General features: G+C 41.5%; 1 protein-coding gene across 1 annotated transcript; it reads left to right on the plus strand.

Moving 5' to 3' along the window:
- Positions 1-3,132: 3,132 nt before the first annotated feature.
- Positions 3,133-23,631, plus strand: LOC104510393 (ral GTPase-activating protein subunit beta; the record flags this gene model as incomplete). Its single annotated transcript, XM_010152627.1, has 11 exons — positions 3,133-3,296; positions 3,948-4,134; positions 7,892-8,023; positions 9,185-9,363; positions 12,730-12,878; positions 12,989-13,205; positions 18,150-18,185; positions 19,943-20,144; positions 21,526-21,693; positions 23,129-23,243; positions 23,476-23,631. Coding segments are annotated over 11 exons (1,705 nt in total), but the record flags the coding sequence as incomplete, so codon positions are not given.
- Between the last annotated feature and the right edge of the window lie 347 nt (positions 23,632-23,978).

The raw sequence follows: 23,978 nt of genomic DNA on the forward strand, positions 1-23,978 counted from the left end.
AGTTCCCTGTAGAGGCTAAAGTCCTTGTAAAGGATGGTCAGGGCAACGGCACAAATCCAAGGAAAGCATGCTTCTGGGTTAGACTTCTTCAGAGGGTTGTCTCTGAGCTTTAATACATGCAGAAATAGAGCCTCCTGTCTGGAAACCTTAATTTCCCTGTTACGGTAGAGCATGAATTCTTCACTAGTCCATTAAATATTTCGTGCTATGATCCCTTGACTGCTTTCACAGCGGGGGCCCTGGTAGCAGGCAGTTCAGTAGTCCTGATTCTTGCATGCTGTTGGCACAAGCTGCCATTCCGCCCTTCTCTTTCAACTTCGTTGAAGGAGCTTGATGCAGGGTGGTACACTGCATGTGCGGACTGTTGAATGAAATATCTAACATCCAGAGACGGAGGGCTGGACAATCATTCTTCTGAACACTTTCCCCTGCCCTCCCTCCATTATAACTATTCTATTTTTGCTTTCAAAAGCCTTTGAGATGTGTCTGAAACTATTTTTTTCACGGCTGCTTCTGTTAACACTTAATGTTCAATTCCCAGCCCTGTTTTTAAGAAAAAGAACTTAAAGTTTGAGTTTTGTCCTCTAGACAACTGTGGTCAGAATTCCTTCCAGTAACAGGAGGACATTCTCAAATGGAAGTTAAATGCAGAACTGAGTTGAACAAACATTGCTTGAGTGACAGCAGAGGCTCATATTATTACGTGCATGTGGAGAGGAAGAAGAGAGTAATTTTTGGTTGTACCCAGGAGATGCAGGTTGCTGGTGCTGATGTGTTCCTGTGGAATACTTACCCAGGAACTCTGAGCATCCTGCATTGAACTGTCTCCTGGAAAAATCTCCTGTTCCCTGTGTTGAGAATACAAAGCCTTTATTATAAGCTTATGCCCTGTGGAGGTTGGTGATTAAAATAGCTTCCTTCCTCATCCTGGTTTCCTGGAAACAGTGTAGGTGTTGGTTTTGTTGCCTTAAAAGTGGTGGTCCAGAGTTGTGGGTGTTTCGGGCCCTGAAGAGGATGTATGGTTGAGGTGTGAAATGCAGCAGCCTTAAGTGAGCAGTTCAACTGAAATAAAGTCTCAGGAAAATGTATACACCAAATACAAAACAGGTGTGTATAAATCATTGTACTTTAAATGCTCAACTGAATCAAATGTTTACATGCACAGTCCTTGAAATAGTGTGATGCTGAAAAATAAGAACAGTGAAAGTTGGGTGAGTCAAGTTGCCTTTTTTTTGTCTGCTGGACTGAACAGAGAGAGGGTGCTTGCATCCTTCCCTCCAGCACTGATCTGTCCACCCCAATGAAATGAACACTTCTTTTCTTTATGTATTTGAGCAGTCCCCAGGCTTTCAATCTCCAGTAACCCCACGATGTTCAGGAAGCCCCGCAGATTACTTAAGCAGTAGTAGTAGTTAATGCTGCTGTCAGATGAAGCTTCAGTGACACAGACTCTTGTTGGAAGTACAGAAAGAAAATGAGAACTATCTCCCCCTGCCTCCCCGCCCCAGGAGATTGAGCTGCAGAGAACAGGGTCTTCTGTGCAACTGAAATGTCTGGAATTGCTTGAGAGATCACGGAACATGTGACTGTCCAAGTGCAATAGACACGTTTTTGTAATAACTTCTGCTTCTTTCATGAAATCGTGAGAACAGTTCTTGTTGCAAAGGAGTGTGATAACTAAAAGGCCAGGTTGTGTAGAAATCTAGACATGAGCCTGCAAAATGCTGCTACTCAGTTTTGCCATTCAGTTGATGTTGTGGACAAGAGGAGCTGATGGATTGACAGGGTCTATAGGGTTGCCTTGATGAGCTCAGAAGTATCCCATTAGTCGTCTTGCATATGGAGCTCCTACATGTAAGCCCCCTTTTTTATAGATCCCCTAACTTATTAGGGAAACAATCCTTGAAACAGGCTTTGAACTTTGAGCCTGTCAAGATCAAGAATATGTTTTCATTAAAGTATCTGCCCTGTGTTGCTCAGGGAAAACCTTGTGCTGTAACCAAGGCATGGCTTACTTGTCCCGAGTTTTGCTCTTCTAGGGAGACTGTTAGGTTCTAGCACTAGCATCAAGCAACCCACTGAAGCCCTGAGCAGTAGTCTGCAATCCGCATTAGGTATTATCTTGTCTCTTTGTAGTCTCATTTCCAGTGCTGTAATACAGCATTTAATCTGTCAAGATAAGAGTTGATAGTATTTTTAAAGTGTGTCTGTCAATAAGTGATCTCAATGCGAGCTGTTGTTCCCTAAGAAAAGCAGATCTCTATCTAGTGGATCCACATGTTCTTGAGATGCTTACCATGCAACGTGACTTGTGAGTTACACCGCAGGAAAGGTTTGGTAGGAATCTTGTAATACTCAGTAGTGCAGCGGAAGGCAATACTTTTATGATGGTTTTTTGGTCATCCTTTCAGTAAGAGGGATGAGGAAATGGTATCCAGGTTGAAGTATGGCTTGCATATAGTGCACGTTCTAATTTGTGATCTCCTCTTTCATCTTTTAAACCTTTAGGTTTCCTCAGCTTTGTTTACCGTTGTTTCAACAATGTGAACCTGGTTGTTACTATAGGGAAAAACCTGATAATATCCACTTGTTCACTTTCTTCCTTATTTACCCCTAATTCCTTGCATTTAGGAAAAAAACAAGAAGTCTAGAAGGGGGCCATTGAATAGGAAAATCAGACTAAAGGAACAGGGCCTAAGAGTTAGATCTACATTTGGAAGCAAGAGGAGAATTAGGAAGAACTTAGTTTGCAACTATTTTCTCCTATTTTTGCCACTTGCCTTCTGATTTATGTATGTAACAATTAGTGATGTCTCAGCTACATTCTCATTGTTTAGCCTGAGAGAAATTCTTTTGGGATAAGGGGTTGTGCTTGCTCCAGTTAGTGTTCACTCTCTGGTGGCGAGTTGTGTGTCATGTAGAGAAGAATGATACAGTACATCTTGTACTCATTAGGGCAGAGTTAGGATGCTTAGAAGCAGAGTTAGGGTGGATAGAAGCATATTAGCTTATGTTCTTGGCTCTCACTCAATAATATCGATGTTTCCTCCTATAATTGCTCAAAGTTCAGATTATTGTATGCATCACTTTATGGGTCTTCAGAGACTCAAGTATTGTTTTCTTCTCTTGCAGGCCAGACCCAGGATCTAGTCAGATTAGATTATGCTTGCAGGTTTTGAAAGCTGTCCAGAAACTGGCTCGCGAATCGACAATTATGGCAAGAGAAACCTGGGAGGTTTTGTTACTATTTCTTCTTCAGATCAATGACACTCTTCTAGCAGCTCCAACTGTGCAAGGTTCATGTTCAACTTCTATTTAGTTCAAATACTGGAAAAACCTTTGGCTCTACTTGATGCTGAGCTGCCAGGGGGATGGGGGTGAATGCTCTCAGTAGCCACCAAAGCACGACAACTCACTCTTAATTCTGCTACATTACTCTGAAATAAAGCATCATCAGGAAAGACTGAATGATTTGGAGCTGAGTTTTCCTAAACATATTTTCGCAGAACAGTGACTCTGTACAGAAACAGTTCACATTCAGTGGTTTCAGACATTGTTGTTCCCCATTTCTTTCACTGAAACCCCTATGTGTCTTGCTGTTTGGTCTGGCTACTGGAAAATAATATTGTCAGTTTAAACGTATTTTTTAAAAAAGACGTCAGTATAGATTGAGTGCAATGGAAGACAGCGGAAGGTCAGTGCATTCCCGGTGTCCCTTAGTGATATATGGCTATATATATGGCTGGGCTTCATATATTATGTTTGGTCTTTAAAAAAGCCTAACTGGCTGTAGGAAGCAATCAGGAATCACTCGTAAATGAAAAATGATGAAAAAAAGAAATTAAGTTAGGCATCTTTATGCACTGAAACTGAAATCTCCTTGGGGAGATACTTGAAGTCCCTTAGATTGAATGCTCACTAAAGGCATGCTTTCTTTCTGTTATAAGGTGGCATTGCTGAGAACCTGGCTGAAAAACTAATTGGTGTGCTGTTTGAGGTGTGGCTGCTAGCTTGTACACGGTGCTTTCCAACACCACCTTACTGGAAAACTGCCAAAGAGATGGTGGCCAACTGGCGACATCACCCTGCAGTAGTCGAGCAGTGGAGCAAGGTCATCTGTGCCCTTACTTCCAGGTAAGAAATCCCATGGACGTAAACCCACCTGCAGGGAGATGATCATGGTTATACATGCTTTTTTCCAAGTTCCTTATTTGTGGAATACACAGTAATCCGAAAGTGAATGTACAAAACAGTGAGAGATCTTGCTAGTGTCCTTGGCTTTTACTGTCTGTGTGTGTTATCATTCTGCAAGTGAAGCTCTGAGTTGGATTGTCTCTGTTGGTGTGTAATCTCAGCATCTCTGATGTGTAGCACTTTACAGCGTGTGTATCCAGCACTCCAGCGTGAGTCTCCGGCACTGTGACTCTTTATCATCTCTCTTGAAGAATGAGTCATGAATGTTGGTTTAGCATTATAGTCTCTACGTTTAATGGCAATCACCACCAAAATTATTAGGTGCTTGTTACCCTTGCATGTTGCTGTGTGACAGAGGTGACTCTGGGACTCTGCCTTTCCTGCCCCACGGAGATGAAGCCTTGCTCTAGCTGCCTGGCGCTTGTGACCTGACAGCAGGGTTGCGATGGCTGCATGCTCTGCTCTGTGAAGTGGCACTTGCCCTCAGGGGGTATCCGAGGAGGGCCTTGCTGGGCATGGGAAGAGGTGAGGATCTGTGGGCTGCGGCAGGGGTTAGGCTATAGTATAAAGTCCTGAACAGTGAGGGAAGGCTCCGTACCCTCAATACTGGGATCATGGAATCATAGAATTGTTTAGGTTGGAAAAGACCTTTTAAGATCATAAAGTCTAGCCATTAACACAACACTGCCAAGTCCAACACTAAACCATGTCCCTGAGCACCACATCTACACGTCTTTTAAATAGCTCCAGAGGTGGTGACTCAACCACTTCCCTGGGCCACTGTTCCAAAGCCTGGGTCTTCCTGGTGTGAAGTCTTTGTGGGACAAATCTTAGCCTCTTGGAGAAAAGAACTAAATTAATTGTTGAGGAGCAGGGGTCTGTGCTCCTCTCAGCTCTCCCGAGATGTCAGTGCCACTTCTGTGAAAGTTCAAATATGTATTAAAAGCGCTGCCCTGTGAAATGTTCAATAGTATGCTTTTCTGCAAGGGTTTACTTGAACTCTGAAAACTTTTGCTTCTGAATTGTCAAAATTCAAAGTGTGGATAGATATTTTTTTTTTTTTAATTTTTTATTCCCCCCCCAGGTTATGCAGCTACTGGTTAAACCTGTATTGGAGCTTTATTTCCCACAAGTTCTGTGTATTTCCCACGCTATTTCTTTAGCTATTTTTAGCTCATTAGATGTAGCGTTGCGTAACGGAAAATATTTTATGATTCACTGATCTGAAAAGAACAGCTCTGTCTCCGAACATGCGTTGGCGTTCTGCTCCATGCGCTGTGCCCACACTTTATCTTCCACTGTTGACTAACAGTCTTTCTTCTGTTGATGCACAGTAACCTGCAGGTTTTCTGTAATGTCTTAGCCTGCTGTTCAGTGATGTTGGTTTACGCCCGGTACATAGAAAGCTGAACTTCTCTGAGGTTAACTTTTAAATTCAGTGCTATTTTAAACTGCTTCAGTGAAGCTCCAGCTTCAAACAGTTGAAGTGTTGTTTTAGCAAACAGGTTTATGAATTGGCTTATTAGCGATAAACTGAGAGTAAACATCTCAACTTTAAAACCATATGGAAAATAATATTTGCAAATCTGTACACATATGCAGTGTATCCATGGCTGTGACTTCATAGCAAGACAAAATTAGGGTTTTACTTGTGTTGCCATACCAATAGATACTACTTTTACCTATCTAGGGTGCTTTAGGTCTATTTTAACTGTCTGATTGTGTGGATTACTATTTATCTCTTTGTCCCAGATTTCAGCTAAGGTTTGGCCCTGCACCTTGAAAAACTGATTTCTTGCAGCACGCAAGGGGAGAATTGTGAAGCAGTGCAGTCTGCAGAACAGAGATGTGGGTTGTGACTGTATGGCATGTGCCCAGACACTTGTGGGTTTCTCAGAGCTAGGTAAATCCTCAGCACAAACCTACTCTGGGGTGATGCCTCTGGGGAACTAAATGTAGACGGGTACTGGGACATCAGTGTGGCATACTGAAAGGCAGTTATTGCCTGGTACAGGCCTGTGTTTCTGGTTTGGAGCTGAAGAAGGCCTCGTGTCCTAAAGCACATTTCGCTTTTCTATCCAAGTTAGTTACTATGATAGACTGTGATTCCAAACACACTTTGTGTTTTGTTAGTTGGCTGCAAGTTACTGTACTGCACGGTGCTGGGAGAAGGGGACGATGGTAATTCAGCCTATTTAACTCTTTGTTTAGGAGTCAGCAATAGACTTCTGCTCTCGTCCCCTTTCTCAGAGTTAAAATGAGGTTACCTCTGTAAAACTGTATGGCTTTACAAGTGGGCAATGGTGAATGGGTTAGGGTTAGCCACGAAGATGATCAGAGGGCTGGAGCACCTCTCCTATGACGAAAGGCTGCGAGAACTGGGCTTGTTCTGGAGAAGCCTGGAGAAGAGGAGGCTCCGAGGAGACCTCATTGCAGCTTTCCAGTATCTGAAGGGGGCCTACAAGGGTACTGGGAGAGGACTTTTTACAAGAGCCTGTAGTGATAGGACAAGGGGTAATGGGTACAAATTGAAATCAGGGAGGTTTAGATTAGATGTCAGGAAGAAATTCTTCCCGGAGAGGGTGGTGAGGCACTGGAACAGGTTGCCCAGAGATGGTGTGGATGCCCCATCCCTGGATGTCTTCAAGGCCAGGCTGGATGAGGCTTGGAGCAACCTGGTCTAGTGGAAGGTGTCCCTGCCCATGGCAGGGGGGTTGGAACTAGATGATCTTTAAGGTCCCTTCCAACCCTAACCATTCTATGATTCTATGATTCTATGAATGGGACATTTCTTGTCCATCTTTTTCATCTCTAACCTTCGAAATAGGGGTGTAATAACTGAAGCAAGAAATGATGCTGTAAGTGAGTTTAGCTTAGGAAAGACAAAATCTGATTTCTGGGAATGCTAGGATATTGGGAAGGTGCAATTCAGATTTCTTTATCCTTTTAGAGAACACTAATATGATGTTGAAGAGGGGAATTGATCTATAAGTTCATAAAGTTTGGGATGAAGCAGGGGTCAGATCAGACATCAGTGGCTCAGTGAAGCTTGTTGCTGACTGGTCAGGTAGTTTGAGCACTTCTAGAGAAAGACCCCCGTTTATCTAAGCCATTATCCTCATGTTGCTTTGCTGTGGAGCCCTCTGTGGGTTTGCTCTTCACTGTTCTGCAACGCCCAGCTTCTGCAAAACATAGTGCATCTTTTTTGAAGAGCTTGCTGCTCCGGATTGGAAATCCCATGCTTCTTGTAGGATGGCATTGGGTGTTGCTCTGTGGGCTGGCGTAAACTGTACATCATCAGTAACCTGAGATTTAGACCTGTAACCTAATGTGACTTGCTAGTGTCGTTGGACACTTTAAAGTGCTAAAGAGCCTTAAGGATAAGGGCTTAAATTATTATTTTGTTGTTGTTCCCCACCCCCTTCCTACATAATGTCTTGTCAGTTATGTCTGTGCCTAAGTTAATTGGTACCCCCCTGGCTAAACAGATGGGGAGCTGCTATGGGGTGTGAATGCCTTAACAGCTCTTTGATTTGCTTGTACCTTTGGGCAGGCTTGGAGGCATATACCCTTCAAAGCTGTAAGACAGTTAAATGATTGTATTAAACAGGGATGTGTATAAAACAGCTTGTGTGCTCACTGTTAAGTTTTTGAGGAGTATTAACTGAATGACAGACCTGTCTGACTTGTTTTCTAGATTGCTGCGTTTCACGTATGGACCTTCATTTCCTCCATTTAAAATTCCCGATGAAGATGCTGGTCTGATTCCTCCTGAAATGGATAATGAGTGCGTTGCACAAACTTGGTTTCGCTTTTTACATATGCTGAGGTATTGTAATTGCAGCCATCCATTGTTGGTGTTCTCACATCATTTCTATACATTTGCATGACAAATAAAAAATTTCTTTGGAGATTGCTAAAATAAAGGCCCTAAATAAAATAAAGTGCAAGAAACATGTTGCACTAGTGCCCTGCAGTAGTTCAGGGCAAGGTTGTGAGTGGGTTGTTCAACTTTGAACACCTTGACTCTTTCAGTATGTAAACTGGTTCATTAATTAAAGTTTTTAGCAATTTTGTGTTTTGGAGGATCTGAAAAATGAGGCTTCAATACAATTTTGTTTCTCTGAGATAGCAAACAGGAAAAGCAGAACAATAGCTCAGAGATGTATACTGCTTCCATTTATTCTCCAAGGTGTTAAATTTAACCTACAAAAGATTATTTTTAAAATGGGCATATCTTTCTTTTTATGAAGAAGGATATACAGTTCATCAACATCCATGTTACTCTTCCTTAAACACAAAATAGAACCGAGTGGCATGCTTAGTTTTAAAGAATCTTGGGAATGTCATTGCATTAGTGTTCTGAATGGCCAGAGTATTAAACTTTTCATGTAAAGCATTATTTACTAATTAATGCTAGATAAATATTAGACTGTTTAAAATCTGCCTCTTAACTAACTAAAAATATGATTTCTTCATTTGTGATACTAATGTTCCCAGTACTGTAGTTATCAAATCTGGAATTGCTGTTACAGGATTTGTATCAGTAAGGAAAAGTTGCTCAAACTCTTACAAGCCACTCCCTTTCTTGTCACTGTTTGCTGGCAATGCTTAATACATTGCTTACCATTTGAGAACAATTTTAACAATATAAAGACCTCTTAAATGAGGTTCAAAAGATCTCATAAGTAATTAATATTACTGCAACAGTGGAATTATTCTATCAGGTGTATACTCCTGGTTCACTGGTTCTTAATAAAATTATTCAGTGTATTTGGGTAATGTTTGAAATGAAGGAAATTAACTACTGCCAACCCAGAAAGTGAAAATTTACTTCCTATGATGGAGTAACAGCTGAAAATATACTGATATTGTACGCTGTTTTGTAGTGGTGTTACTGAAATACCTTAAGCTTTTGTATCGTTAAGTATTTTTAAAATCCTAACAGCTATTCTTTAACTAAAGTATAATTTGCTTTCTTTGTGTGCAGTAATCCTGTGGATTTGAGTAACCCAGCCATTATTAGCTCTACCCCCAAATTTCAGGAGCAGTTTCTGAATGTGAGTGGGATGACTCAAGAACTGAATCAGTACCCCTGCCTTAAACATCTGCCTCAAATATTCTTTCGTGCCATGCGTGGGATCAGCTGTTTAGTGGATGCATTCCTAGGTAATGATTTTGTCTTACCTGTGGATAGCTAGGAATAGTAACTTAATCATAATTTATTCTCTTTAAATCTGTTCTCTGCAGAAATTGCAGCCATATCAATTTATCATTTGCAAGTATATCCTGGAATTGATAGGGAAAGGGGGACCTCAAGTCACTTTTAAATGACCATCAGTATACACTGTAATAATATTTGAATGCAGGAAGCTGTAGGTGGCCTTAGTTTCAAATGCAAAACAAATAAATAAACCTGAAGTCTAAAATCACAGAATCACTAAGGTTAGAAAAGACCTATCAGATCATTCAGTCCAACCACCAACCCAACACTCCCATACCCACTAGATCATGTCCTCAAGCACCACGTCTACACGTGCCTTGAGCACCTCCAGGGATGGTGACTCCACCATTTCCCTGGGCAGCCTGTTCCAGTGCCTGAGCACTCTGTCAGTGAAGAAGTTTTTCCCGATATCGAATCTAAACCTACTCTGACACAACTTGAGGCTGTTTCCTCTTGTCCTGTCACCAGTTACCTGGGAGAACAGACCTAAATAAAACTAGCCATATCTTCCCCAAACAAGGCTTCTTTCTCTCTTTTTCTAATGAACAGTGTGTTATGCTTTTAGCATGTTGTGAGCACTGACCACTTTGTTTATAAGCTTTGTGGCAACAGCTGTGTGCCCCGGTACTGAATTCTGACTGTCATCTTCAGATCTTTATATTACAAGTGCTAGTTTCACTTAGATTACAATTAATGGGTGACTAGTACTGCTGAGAAGAAAAGCTGCAGTAGCTCAAATCTGACTGAAAGGTAAAATAGATGTAAGCACTGGCTGGTAAGTTTTTTAAGTAACATGATATAGCACCTGAAATCTAAAGCATCTTAGTACACCTCAGCCTTATTAAAAATTCTTTAGGGAAAACATGCTATTGTAAACTCTCAAGAGCTGTTTGTCTCCTGGTGCTTTTTTGCTCAAATGTATGTAAACAAAAGTTGTCATCTGCCAGAAGTTTGAGCTGATGTGAGACTGCAGAAGACTTGAACAGATACATAAACTGTGTTCAGAAAAAAAATTGGCTGTGGAATACTGTCAGCTTTTACGTGTTTGTCTTTTGGAAAAACCTGGAGTGTTTAGTCCTTTTAAAGAAAGCACTTTAGGATCCTACTGTCTCACTAAATTACAAGATCCCCTCTACTAGGAGTAGGTTCTGTGTTTCTGTAAAAATATTGCAAGGAAGAAGTTTATCGGTGCTGTATTCTCCACTGCAAACAAGGGTTTGTCAGTGTATAGCTCATGTGTAGAAGTAGCTTTGTTTAAAAAGGCGACTGATGTAAAAGAGCAAATGGTCATTTCTCTTAAACCGTGATGTTGAATCTTGAAACCTGTTGTATCCACTGTGTTCTTCCAGGTGTCTTGCCACCAGTTTTGAGGAATTTTAATGACTGCTTTTTACTAATACCAGATGTGAGATTTAAAATACTCAGTAGACTGGCAAGTAACATCATAACTTGTTAAAGGAGGACTGTATATAGGCAATATGCAGCCTAACGTTCCAAACCCAACCTCCCTGTGTTACTCAGTACTAGGCAGTCTGCACTGAAACATTTAAAAAAAAAAAACAAAAGTGCAACTGAGCCTTCATGGTAGGTGTTCCTCTGGAGAGTCTTCTACTGGCTGTGTAAGCTGCATTAATTTTTTTTTTAAGGTGTAAAAGACAGTATGTATTGAGGGGAAAAAACATACTATATCCAAGGTGTTTGTAAAAGTGTGGTTAGTAATTAATTTTCAGTGCAGAAAATGGTTTGTAATGTAAGACAGAGCATCTTGCAGTGGAGGCAGAGGCTGAGCAGCTGTTTTGCACAGTGGATGTACCTCTGCTGGGGTGGCTGTTGTAGTGAATTCCTCTTGGAGCTTAAAAATAGTCTGGGGTTCTTACCTGAGACTTTTACCCCACTAATGGTGCAATGGTCCTTTTCCTTTTGCACTTGGCTGCCTGAGACTCCATTTGCACTGGGGTGGGAGCGATCACGTACACGTCTCCTTGTCTGGATGCAGTGTTGGGATCGTGTGATTGTACCTGGGGTTGAGGTCTTTCACGCTGGCTAGCTGTGGAGTGCTTTTGTGAGCCCCTGGCTGCCCAGACGCTCCTGTAAACATGCCAGGAGCTTTGCTGTCTATGTGAGCTTTTGCGAGGATGTCGAACTGCAGACTTCAGGCTTGTAAAGATACCACGTAGCACAGCCTGGGGCGATGATGGCCCACCTGGAATTCAAAGACTGGAGCTCAGGAGAGCTCTGAGGGAAATGAATTCAAGCTGTAGGTGTGCATATGGGAATGCGCTCAGACTTGGGAGCTGCAGTGTGGAACCCTTCAGCTAAAGCTGACAGGAGATCGCATTGCCTTCTACCCCAAATGCATTTGGCAAAATTAGCGTCTTTTCCAAAAAAGTGTACCAAAAAATATGTTTCATAGTGCATACTCTGCCCTCTGCATGTGGTTTAACACTAATGGTTTAGCAGGTGTTAGGTGTTCTGTAGTGTGTTCCTAAAAGCATTTGGGTGATTTAATTAACACAGTCTAAAAATCTGTGTCAAATCTTCAAGCACACGACGGTTCCCCACTTCAGCTGGGGTTTGAGGTTCGTGATACTCATTAAAATGGGAAGAAGTGGTGTTTGTCACTTCAAGTTTCGCGGAGGGCTAGTTGCTTCTGATTGTGATGGGAAGAGTAGCTTTACACACAGTGAGTGTTTCCTTGAAGCTGGGTAAAGACTGATCTAATGTTCTGCTGCCAGAATAATCATGGCTTGCTCTTTCTGACTCTCTCTTGTACCAAGTTTGTTAGTTCAGCAAGCTGATTCAACTCACAAAACCAGCAGAAAACTGTGTGGTGGATGGGTGAGCTCTATTTTGTGAGCTAAGTTGGCTTTGAATGGTCATACATCTTAAGAGATGTCTCTTAGTGGAGTGTGGGAGGTATGGTTGGGGAAGAAAGGCCGAGATAAGAGCATCTGGATTTTGGCAGGAGTGAGCTGTTAAATTGTCTTTGGCAAATGAACCTTGCCCCTTTCCGTCTACCTGCTTCTAGTCCTGGTCCTCCTGTGTGCCATTTCCTACGTTCCTAACCTGTGGGGTTCTTAAGTGTCTTTTAATCATGTGTTTATCTAACGTAAGCCCTGTTTTCTTTTGCTTGTGCATTTGTTTCTGCTAATAGTATAAGTTCCATAAAGAGTTTTTCTTACTACTGCTGTTTTGGGAGGCAGGGGAGAAAGGCAGTCTATGTACAGGAGGCGCAGATGCGTACTAACTGGGCTGCAGTGTGTGAGCCTACGGAATTTTTGCTGAAAGCTTGCTTATTTCTTGATCTACAGGCATTTCACGACCCCGGTCAGATAGTGCACCACCCACGCCAGTAAACAGGCTGAGCATGCCCCAGAACACTGCTATCAACACCACTCCACCCCATAACCGAAGGCATCGGGCAGTGACTGTGAATAAAGCAACAATGAAAACCAGCACTGTAAGATTTCATATTCTGTGTTTAAGTAGCTGACCCTTTTGATACTTTCCTCAATTAGAGGAAGTAACTTCCTTGTTTCTAGGAGCTGATCTGTTGTTCTGTTCAAATAGGTAACTACTGCACATACTTCAAAGGTGCAGCACCAAACCTCCTCTACTTCTCCACTCTCTAGCCCAAACCAGACAAGTTCTGAGCCACGGCCGCTACCAGCTCCTCGCAGGCCAAAGGTTAACAGCATCTTGAACCTCTTTGGATCATGGTTATTTGATGCAGCATTTGTTCACTGTAAACTTCATAATGGAATAAACAGAGACAGCAGCATGACTGGTAAATATTACTAAAAAAATATAACTACACTTTTTCTTGTTTTATTGACATTTCCTACCTGCAAGATTAACATTTGCATAATAAAAAAAAAAACAACCCTGAAGTGCTGTACTGTGGTTAACCCCTCCCAGCTGAGCCAGTGCCTGTTACTAGCTGAGCAGGTGTTTTGGGGCTTTGAAATTAAAAAAAATACAATCACTTAAACACTTCCTTGCAGTAACAAGCATGGCAGTCCCAGTTATGCTAGTGGGGAAAACTTTACTAACAGAGGGGAAAAAAAAATGTGGTAAGAGCCCACTTGCTGATTTGAAATCTGCTAGAGTGTCTCTGAGTAATAGCAACTTTTTATAGTGACTCTTTAATGTTTGAAAAATTATCAAATATCACTCCAGATACTGTTCAAAGGGGTGGTACTTGTTTTTGGAGAGCGTTATGCAAACAGAAGTCCTTAAAATAGCAAGTGAAGTGGCTGCCTTTCAGTGATGGTTGCTACGTGTTGCCACATATGGCTGGATACCTTGGTTGTCTTCAGTACTTAACTGCTAGATTTGTTGTCTCCTATGCTTTGCCAGCTTTAGAGGTTAGATGTTTTGAGACATGAAGCAGAATTAGTGCTCTGCTCAGAGATGCTTTTTAGCACTTCTTCCTTTTGGTGACAATATTCAAAAAAGAATAGACTTTCTCACCTCTTGTATTTTGCCTGTCCTTCATGTAGTATTTTGAGTGTCTGCTAAACTCAGATATCTATGTGTCGAGGAGCTCACTGGCCTAAGTAGGAAAACTAGGAGGCTAAGGTTTGTTGTAGCAAGTTGGGTTTATGGTGGGACTTGACAGCAGCATTTAACTGATCTTCCTTGTTTGTCTCACAAATCCCTGTGTGGAGGCAATGGATTTAGGATTTGGGATCTGTTAAAGGTGTTTTTAGGTATTCAGCACATGGTCTTTGAAAGTGTGCAGACATGGACTTCTGTGGTATGAGGTTCTAGTCACTCTGCAAAAGGGCCATGACACATTGGTAGAGAAATAGCTGAGCTTAGGAAGGAGTAAGGGGTAATTAGGGAGTGTGTTCAATTGTATATGCAGCTAATGGATTTCTATATTTAATGATTTTCAGGGTGATTTGGTCACTTTAATTTTGGCATAACCTGTATCTTGAGCAATTTTAATGAAGTGCTTAACCTGAAAAGGATGTCAGTGGAGATGCTTACGCAATCAGCTGTTAACAGGGTGTGTGTGATCTAGCAGAAGTACAGTCATCCAAAATGAAGATGACTTCCTTGAAGGAGTTCCAGAGCCTTCTACTCATACATACGATGTCTTAAATCGCCTAACAGCAGTCAGAAAATTGTTAAAATGCTAGCCTTACAGAGGGATTTACTAGCTTCCTGAAAACTAGAAACAGCTATTTGGAGATGACTTGATTCTGTTCCTCCCCTGTGCTTTTCGGAGCTGTCCATAGTGAGGCCAGTCTGCCTGTCACGCATTCTGCTGTTCATTAGCAGCAGTAGATCTGAGAGAATTGTGTTGGTGGAGACCCAGAAAACTGTCTGTGTTATGTCCCATTTTTCTAGCAGTTTGGAAGGCAGAATTGACTTAGGGAATTTAGTTGAGTGTTTGCCCTTCCAGGGTGGCATAAGTGGTGTTACTGCTGTGTAAAGTCCTGGTCACAGCAGTGCCATGGCAGGCTGCTGGAAGGAGAGCAAACTGAAGATGGACCCATACTGCTGAAGCTCGGCATAGAGGTACCAAAGTCTGATGGCCTGATTCAACCTTTTGGATAAATCTTTTTGCTCAGCCTCTGCTTTAGGTGAGAATATGTAGCAAGACTTGCGGAGGGCTGGGCTCCTGCATTTTCTGTTGACTTGAAGCATCAGTGTCTTTGATATCACGCTTAAGTCCAAACTGAAAGGCTTCTGGTTTGGGAGTCTAACCTGTGAGGTCCGATGCCATCAGGTGAAGTCTTTTCCTTCTTGAACAGTGTAAGGCAGGAGGTGCTGTGCTGGACTGACGAAGTGGGCCAGGAGGGTTGTGTACAGCGGTCCCCCTCGATCACATAAGCGGGGGCCGTCAGTAACAATCCGATCTGCGTGTTGTGCCCATCCACCTGCCTCTGCTTGTGCTCCTCAGTGCAGATGTGGGTTGAAGAAAGAGAGCAGCAGAGAAAGGACAGCTAGCTGCCACAGTCCCTACTCTTAGGAAAGAGGACAAAAATAAATCTGTTTTTTTTTGGCTGCAGGCTGTCTAGACCTGTATATCCTGGTCCATCTTCTGTCCTCTGTAGCCTGGTACAGTAACGCTTTTGCCACTAGCTTGAATATTCTTACTATGTTTGACATTGCTGTTGGTAATCTTTGCATTAGCTTCAGGAAGCATTATTATTTATTTTTATGGATGCTTTAAATATTCTATGATTGGGAAGTGCCTGCACTTAAAATCGGCTTTGCTATGTCTTCCACTGGCCCACACGCACTATTTTTCTCTTATACAGCTGCAGTCCCAGACTAAGATCTCGACAGATTTAAACCTGTCTCACGTTCAGTTTGTTCCAATGCCATGCAGTTAAGGATTTGTCTCCTATCTGGTACAATTTCTCTGTTTTATTGCTGGCTGGAGGACTGAGGGCCACTTTGAAAAAGGAAGGTGAAGTATCTTGATTGCTCCTTGGTCCTGCAGAGAGATCCTCTGCCCTGGGACACCTTCCTGGAACACTGTTTTCTGGTGTTCTTTACTCCTGTCACGTGACACGTTCTCAATGAGAACCCATATGACATGATTCCTAAAGAGGTGTTGTGAGCTAAATGCTCACGACTGGATAAGCTTCAGTCTCAGGTTCTACAAACCCTGCTGATTCACATGGACTAGCACGTTGTCCTTGTCCCATCTTACAGCACCAAGTCTTTTTGATGAGATTTAGGAAGTAAAGAGCAGTTGATCAAGGCCAGTGTGAACAAGTGAGTACCTGTCTACTCTTGCTTTTCTCCTTGTCCTAGAGCTTCACATATCTATCTTCTTGAGCTCTTTAACCTCCAGAAAGGAAGTAAAGAAAAATGACTGGTGGAAAAAAAATACAGCTCTTTGTAGGTTCTGAGAAGGAAAATATCTGGATGAGTGGAAGGGTAACCCTGCTTTTGGGGGAAGGGGCTGACTATATAATCTCCAGAGGTCCCCTCCAACCTCAACTCTTCTCTGGCTCTGTCAGTGTAGCTGCTGCCCTGCTGTTCAATTTTCTGTCATCTTCATTGGTAAAGTTCTTGTCCCAACCCTTGCATAACTTGGGATAATCATAGGTATTTTACATTTGTGGCTGCTGTGGTTTTGTCTCTTTCTTTGGGAAGAGAGAATTGTTCTCTCCCACATGATTAGCTGGGTATCATCTGTGGATGGCTGAGTAGTGGTGGAGTTCATCACCTGGAAAGCAATATTGTGGTGTTGTTTGGGTTCTGAAGCAAAACAGCGTTCTTGCTGTTGTTGGTGCAATGATTTTGTGCCTCAAGTGTTCAGGATCAGGTTTTAGTTTCTCCACTAAGACCTTGTTGGTGAAGCTTTATGACTTTGTAGCAGGCATCTACTGAACACTACTCTGTTGTGATGAGAGGAAAAATTTTCTGCTTGAAAATGCATAGTTGGTTGAAAGGAGCTGGATCCTGCTGGTGTAGTCTTTAGAATTAGATGGCTGCGTGGTATTTGTTTAGCTGTTAATGTGGCATAAAGAGCTCCCTGTGAGTGGTACTTAGGAAAACGCATTCATAAGAAATTTGCTATGAAGGCTTTTTGAAGTTAACCCTGAATATGCCAGCTCTGGGGTGCTGAAAGTAATTTCATTGGCAGGATGTGTTTCAATTAAACAGGCGTGGCCATGCGGGGCATGCTGCTACTGGATGCTGTCCTCAGTAACTTGGGCGAATTGGGAGAAACTCACAAATACCTTGTGTCAGCATCTCAGCAACTAAGTCTTGAATCTGGTGGGCTCATTCTTAATCCTTGTACCTAAAGGAGTTGGTCACAGCCCTGGCAGCTGTGTGTTTTAGCAGCTGAAGGAGTCTCACCTAGGTGAGTTGCTGGTATCACCCAGGTGCTGTTGGCAGTGGGGCAGTCTTGGGGTGCAGTTTTACCTTCATCTCTTTTGACCTTATTGTAATTAATATTAAGAATATTTCTGGGAGTCTGGGAGAAAACTCTAAGAAGCTCTCGATAGGGGTATCTTGAATGTTGCTGAGTGGCTTGGTCACAGGTCTTGATCTGGCCCTGCATATTTAATAAAATAAATCCTACAAGGGGGTCCCGTTCTTTCCTGGTACCTGGCTACTGGAGTCTTTCCTCTCTTTGTTCCCTGGATTTTGTTTTTGAGATGTTGATCTTTCTGGTAGTGTTCTGCCTTAGATTTCTGCTTTGGAAGATTGTTGATTGAGCTGGTGGTCAGGGGAGGCATGCCCAGGTATATTCTGGTTGTTAGCAGCTTGGCTTAGGGAAGATGGAGCTGTAATACCATCAGGAAACTTATGTTCTGGAAGCAGGAGTATTGCCGTGAGAAGACTCTGCAGGTAAGTAACCTTCCTCCTGCAAAACATACTGCAAGTTGTAGAGCCTTAGGATAGCCTAGCCTATGCTCCATGTACAGTGCGACACAGGGAACGTACTTGAGCTGGGAAGAGTTAATACGCCCAGTAAAAGAACTGATGTACATTGGTATGAACAGCTCAATCTTACTATAATTTTGTAAATTTTTGTTCATTGTTTTGCATGGTACTTTCAAAACCATAATTTTGGACCTGAATGCCAATTTCCTGCGTGTTTAACGAGCTTGCTGTATCATAAAGCTTTTAATCTATTTTTTAAAAAAGCTAAAAGCTTCTTAACTTATATTACGATTTCACCATCTTAAAAGTATTTTATAACTACTGCTGTCCTTTGATTTGTTTCCATTTTATTTCTATTATCTTGCAGCATCTTTTATCCAAATTCTTCTTTCTTATAAATCTTGTAAGTAGGAACCAGTAGCTTTTCCTTAATTGCGGTCATGCTTTTCTTTTTCCATAACCCCATATTTTATTTGTAAATTCATTCTCATTGTCTCTTGTAGCTTTTGCACTTTTAATTGAAAAAGAAAAGTAATTTTTTTTGTGTGTGTTTTTCTGAATGGGGAGGATTGTTGGCAAAAGCAAATTAATCTGCCTGAATCAGTCCCATCTTTTTTGTACTTTAGTCTGTGATCATGTCATGAGTTTCAGGACTTTGCACTAACCATGTTTTTTTTTACTTAAAGCTTATTTTACAGACCTAGTGTTTGGTTTGTATGCATTGTGCATGTAGTGTTTTTTTCTGACTACAATATATTGCTGGATAGCTTATTTAGGACAAAAAATGGCTCATGGGAAGATGCATAAAGATTTGTGCTTATTTGCTACTTATGTCATGAAAATTTGTAAGGTAACAGTAGGTTAAATGATGAATTTAAAGACAAAAATTGAGTACGCACTTGTCATTAGGACACTTCCTTTAAAAAATGAAACAAAACAAAAACCCCTGTCCATAAATTAACAAGTATTCCATCTGTCAAAGTGCTAGCGGGCCTTTGTTTGCAAGACTGATTGTGAACCTATGTTCCCCAGTGTCCCAGGCTTGAGATAGAGGAATTCTCTGGTACTGGTAGAGCGGAATTCTGTTAGGAGCACACATTATCTGTTTGGTTTTGTAGCTTACAGAAGCTTTGAAAGTCACTACTCAGTGAAAAGGAAGGAATATGCTCCTTCTGCTGCTAGTAATCCAACAATGAAGTTGTCCATGGTGAAGAAGGCGGGTGGAGGGGTGGGGCATTGCATTGAGAGCAATATATCCTTTTTGTTTGCCATCCTGGAAGAAAGAATGAAGCCAGCAAAGCAAGTAGCCTCCCGCATCTTATGCGTGTGATACTGATGTATGAAAGGGGGACCAGAAATCTCTCCAGGAAGACACGAATTCAGCTGTCGGACTGGCAGAACTGTCCTGTAGGGAGGGAGCACGAAGCTCGGCAGAACACATCCCGTTTGGTTAACAGTGGGCTCCTGAGAGACTTTTGTGGTGCGTATTGTGGGACAGGGAGTGGGAGAGGGCCAGCCTCCCTGGTAGCTGCTGGCTGGAGGCTGTCTAACCTCAAATTTATTTGGCAGTTTCCGTAGTCTTGTGAGGAGAGCAGGAGCAAATCAGGAGAGTGGGTTTCAGCAAAATTCTTTCTGCTATGGGTCCACAGAATATTTTTAATTTATTTTTTGATAGGTGTGTCTGTACAACAAAATTGAATCAAGGCAGCTTGGTCTTCAGAGCAGCATGAGACACTGTTAGTTGGGCAGCTGGAAATTAAGCACTTGCTCAGAGGTCACCGTAATTGCACTCTCTAAATGTTTGGGTTTTTTTTATTTCAAGGTGGTACTCTGTTTTTCTGGACATGAGAACTAGGTGAGGGAAGATACTTGTCCTCCAGAGAGAGTAGGAAGCTAATATTGGATATAAGCGTACTCTTACCCCCCAAAAGTTGGGACAGGCTCTAGAATATGAAGGTTAGTTGTTGTCATCCTTATAAAGCAAAAAGTTAGTTACACTTCAAATACGTTTGAAACAGAGGCATTGACTGAAATGCAGTGAACTAACAGCTTCATGATAACTACTAAATTTGACTTGATCTTTGTGTCCAGGATCCCATGAGCCTAATTATATAAGTTAACAAACACAGTGAAATGCTGGTGTTTTTTTTCTCTTCCCAGCTATAGCAACCCAAGCTAGCGTGGAGTTCCGTCGGAAAGGATCACAAATGTCCACAGACACAATGGCTTCCAACCCCATGGTTGATGCAAGTGAATTCCCAGACAACTATGAAGCGGGAAGGGCAGAGGCATGCGGGACACTGTGTAGGATATTTTGTAGCAAGAAGACTGGGGAGGAAATATTACCAGCTTACCTATCCCGGTACTAACCTATCTTCCAGTTGCTTTATTGGTCTTACTTTGTGGTGCGAATTAGTTCACAGTGAATAGCATTCAGTTACTGTCTGAGTCATGTTTTGCCAATTCAAAAAAATGTGGCTAGCCTTCAGATCCTGTAGATGGGGATCCCTGGCTAAACAGAGTAGTGATTTCCTTTTGTCTTCTGATGATACTGGTTTTCAGTGGGTTTTCTTCAAGTTGCAGTTGGAGGGAAGTCCCTTAAAGTGCCTCCCAGCTGGAAGGAGCATTATCTTTTTGGTACTTTCTTGTCTTTTGTATTCGTCTCTTTTTTTTTTTTTTTAATTTGTCACTGAATATTGTTCAGATGGAAAAAATAAGTGTGCAGACATAAGACTTTTTACACCATCATTAGACCGTGAAGGGTCTTCTATTGTCAAATACCACAACACTGGGGTGGAATGTGTTTGTGGTTTTTCCTTTAAATACAGAAATGCACTAATATTCCATTATTTAAAACAGTTGTTTCTGAACTACCTTTGTTTGCAGTTTTATTTCTAATAAAATAAGGCAATCTTGCCTATCATAGTGTACCTTTTTTCCAAATTTTGTTAAAAAAGTGAAATAGCAAAAGCTACAAGCAGAGAATCCAGCTAATGACTCTCAAACTGTTCAGGTTTGTTTATCCCCCATGGCATCAAAACTTCCTGGAAGGCTGAACTGTTTTCTCACATGGTTAGTGTTTTGTGTATAGATAGTTTGTGTTTCTCTTACTCAGCAAGATTCCTCTGTGTTTGCAAGCCTTTTAAAAAAAATAAAATAAAGGGGGTATATGTATTCTCTAAAAAGAAACCACAAAAGAATGGCTTTAGGATGACAACCAGCTAGGTTCCTCCCCCTCCCAGCTTTTTCATTTGAATTGGTTATGTTTGGCTTCATTTTCCAAGTCACCGATCACTGTGTCCTGTCCTGTTTTCTCCCTGAAAGATTTTTCCCTATTTTTGTTGTGTTGGGCAGTTTACAATCAAGATCTTGCTCCCATCCTTACATGGGGAAGGGAATAGTGGAGGGCACGTGATCCAAGTGCTGTTAGTAACCATCTGGGCTGTATTTGCACAGCTCCAGGCCATGTGCTGCAACAAGTCAGAAGTATCAATAAGACTGTTGGACTGGCTTTTCCAAGAAATACGTGCGATTTGTGTGGGTGTTTTTGTTAAGCTGGTTAGGTGCCTCTGTCTGTGCTAACATAATTGGGAGGAGGGCTCATACAAACATTTCCTAGCTCTGATTTTGAAACTTGCTCCGTTTTATATAGAAAAGATGAAATAGTGACTGCACATTCTTGTTTATGTGGGATGCTGATGCTTTTTATGTGCAAATAATGTAATCTTATCTTTCTTTGTCAGATTTTACATGCTTTTAATTCAGGGTTTGCAGATAGCAGATTTCGTTTGTCACCCCGTTCTTGCCAGTGTTATTCTAAACTCCCCTCCTTTGTTCTGCTGTGACCTGAAAGGGATTGATGTCGTGGTTCCTTATTTCATTTCGGCTCTTGAAACTATTTTACCTGACAGGTAAATTTTTATTTCCATATAAACATCAGAAATGTGGGGTGTTTATCTTCTGGGGTTTTTGTCATTCCTATGTAATTTTCCTTGAAGGAATTCTGTAATATAATCTCTCTTCAGGGAGACCTTATAGCACCTTCCAGTACCTGAACGGGGCTACAAGGAAGCTGGGGGGGACTTTTTACAAGAGCCTGTAGTGACAGGACAAGGGGGAACGGGTTTAAATTGAAAACAGGGAGGTTTAGATTAGATATCAGGAAGAAGCTCTTCACTGAGAGGGTAGTGAGGCACTGGGACAGGTTGCCCAGAGAAGCTGTGGAGGCCCCATCCCTGGAAGTGTCCAAGGCCAGGCTGGATGAGGCTTGGAGCAACCTGGTCTAGTGGAAGGTGTCCCTGGCCATGGCAGGGGGGTTGGAACTGGATGATCTTTAAGGTCCCTTCCAACCCAAACTATTCTATGATTCTATGTGAGCCCCATAGTGTGTATGTATTTGGTGATAATAGTAGTGATCGTAAGCTCTAATTTTCAATTTTCTTTAAAGCATTAATATTGCTTTTTTTAAATGAAATATGAGTTGTGTTGTCTACATAATCGTTGATCAAAAGCAGTATCTGTAAGAACAGGGAAAAGGAGTGATTTAGCTCAAACGTATTGAAAGCCTACTGATTTTTAAGTAAAATTTCACAGGGTATTTGTTCACTGCTGTGGTGAATTCCTTAAAGGAATCTTACGTATCTTTTAAATAGAAAAATTGATAATTTAGACAGGCTAGTGAAATTGGATTAGGTTCTTAAACAAGAAGATATAAACTCACTTGTCAGAGCTTTATAGATTTCTGGACATTTTGTTAAGCAATTTAAGGCACTTGATACTGCCCTGTGCATGCCTTCTTCGGCATCTGTGTTATGTCTTGGTACTGCATTTCATTTTGAAGCTATGCATAAAATACTATTTATCTTCTGGATTTAAGTCTGAGCCACTACTTCTTTTGGATAGGTCATATCAGTAGAAGAATTGGCTGGTGGCTGCTTAAAAAAGTTGATCTGTTTGCTAAGCAGCTTGTGTTTTACGCAATATGCGCATGAGCGTGCTCTGCAGATCTCAGTCCTTGATAGGTGTGAGTTGTAAGAAGCTAGTAGAGGCTCATGACCAAAACTTCCTGCTTTGAAAATGCAGTATATGAATAATGCTTTTATCAGCCCATTGCTTTTATGTGGGGTACAGGGTCCTTAGCAAGTGATGGTTCCTGCATGAATTCATTGTTATTGATGCTGTTTAAAAGAAGAAGAAAAAATAATCTGAGTCTACAAAGAAACAGCCACTTTGTAGACTGACAATTATTTAAGACCACTGGGTAGCCGTATATTTAATTTTAACAATAAAATTTGGCACCAAATTCCTGTGAAAGGTTGATTAACTATATGATGCTTTGATTTACAGAGAACTCTCAAAGTTTAAAATCTATGTAAACCCCACAGAGCTAAGAAGAGCTTCGATTAACATCTTGCTGTCTCTGTTGCCTCTCCCTCATCATTTTGGAACCATCAAGTCTGAGGTAGTAAACTTACCACTTTGTGTTCCCATTTTTGTTTTCCTGCTTGTTTTGGAGTGGGATTTGGATGATATTGAGCAGTATTTGGTGTTGTGTTTAGCACTGAAATTCTTAGAGCAAGTCTGTGACAGTAAGACTGTATTACAAGTTGTCAGTAGCAGTGTGTGCTGTGAGTACCAGTGTCATGCTGGTGTGATCTCTCATTGATACTGAAATACATATATTTTTCCTTCAGGTTGTCCTGGAAGGGAAATTCAGCAATGATGACAGCTCAACTTATGATAAGCCAGTAACCTTCCTTTCCTTGAAGCTGAGGCTGGTGAACATACTCATAGGAGCTTTGCAAACGGAAACAGATCCCAACAATACTCAAATGATACTAGGTTATTAACTTTTTTTATTTATTAACTGTGTTACGGAAGTGTCTGTCTTTAACCTGTCCTGGAATAATATGGGTTATTAACAATGAGTTGCTTTGCAAGAAAAAATATTATATTCTTGGCAGGTGGTCATCTGTATTCTCCCTCATACTATGAAAACATCTTGAAAAGCCTCACAGTTATGTTAAAGCAATCTCTCTCTTCTTACAAATATGGAATAGTATTTGAAAAGTAGAGGCATAAGTAAAGCACATTGTAGCAGGAAAAGTCAGTCACAACTAGGAGTGTAAATAGCAAAAATGTTATTTTAATATTGGGAAGGATTCTTGACTAATGAGTGTCGTGGTTTAACTCCGGC

Source organism: Eurypyga helias, unplaced genomic scaffold, assembly GCF_000690775.1.
Source record: "Eurypyga helias isolate BGI_N326 unplaced genomic scaffold, ASM69077v1 scaffold9145, whole genome shotgun sequence".
In the NCBI taxonomy this organism is placed as follows: domain Eukaryota; kingdom Metazoa; phylum Chordata; class Aves; order Eurypygiformes; family Eurypygidae; genus Eurypyga; species Eurypyga helias.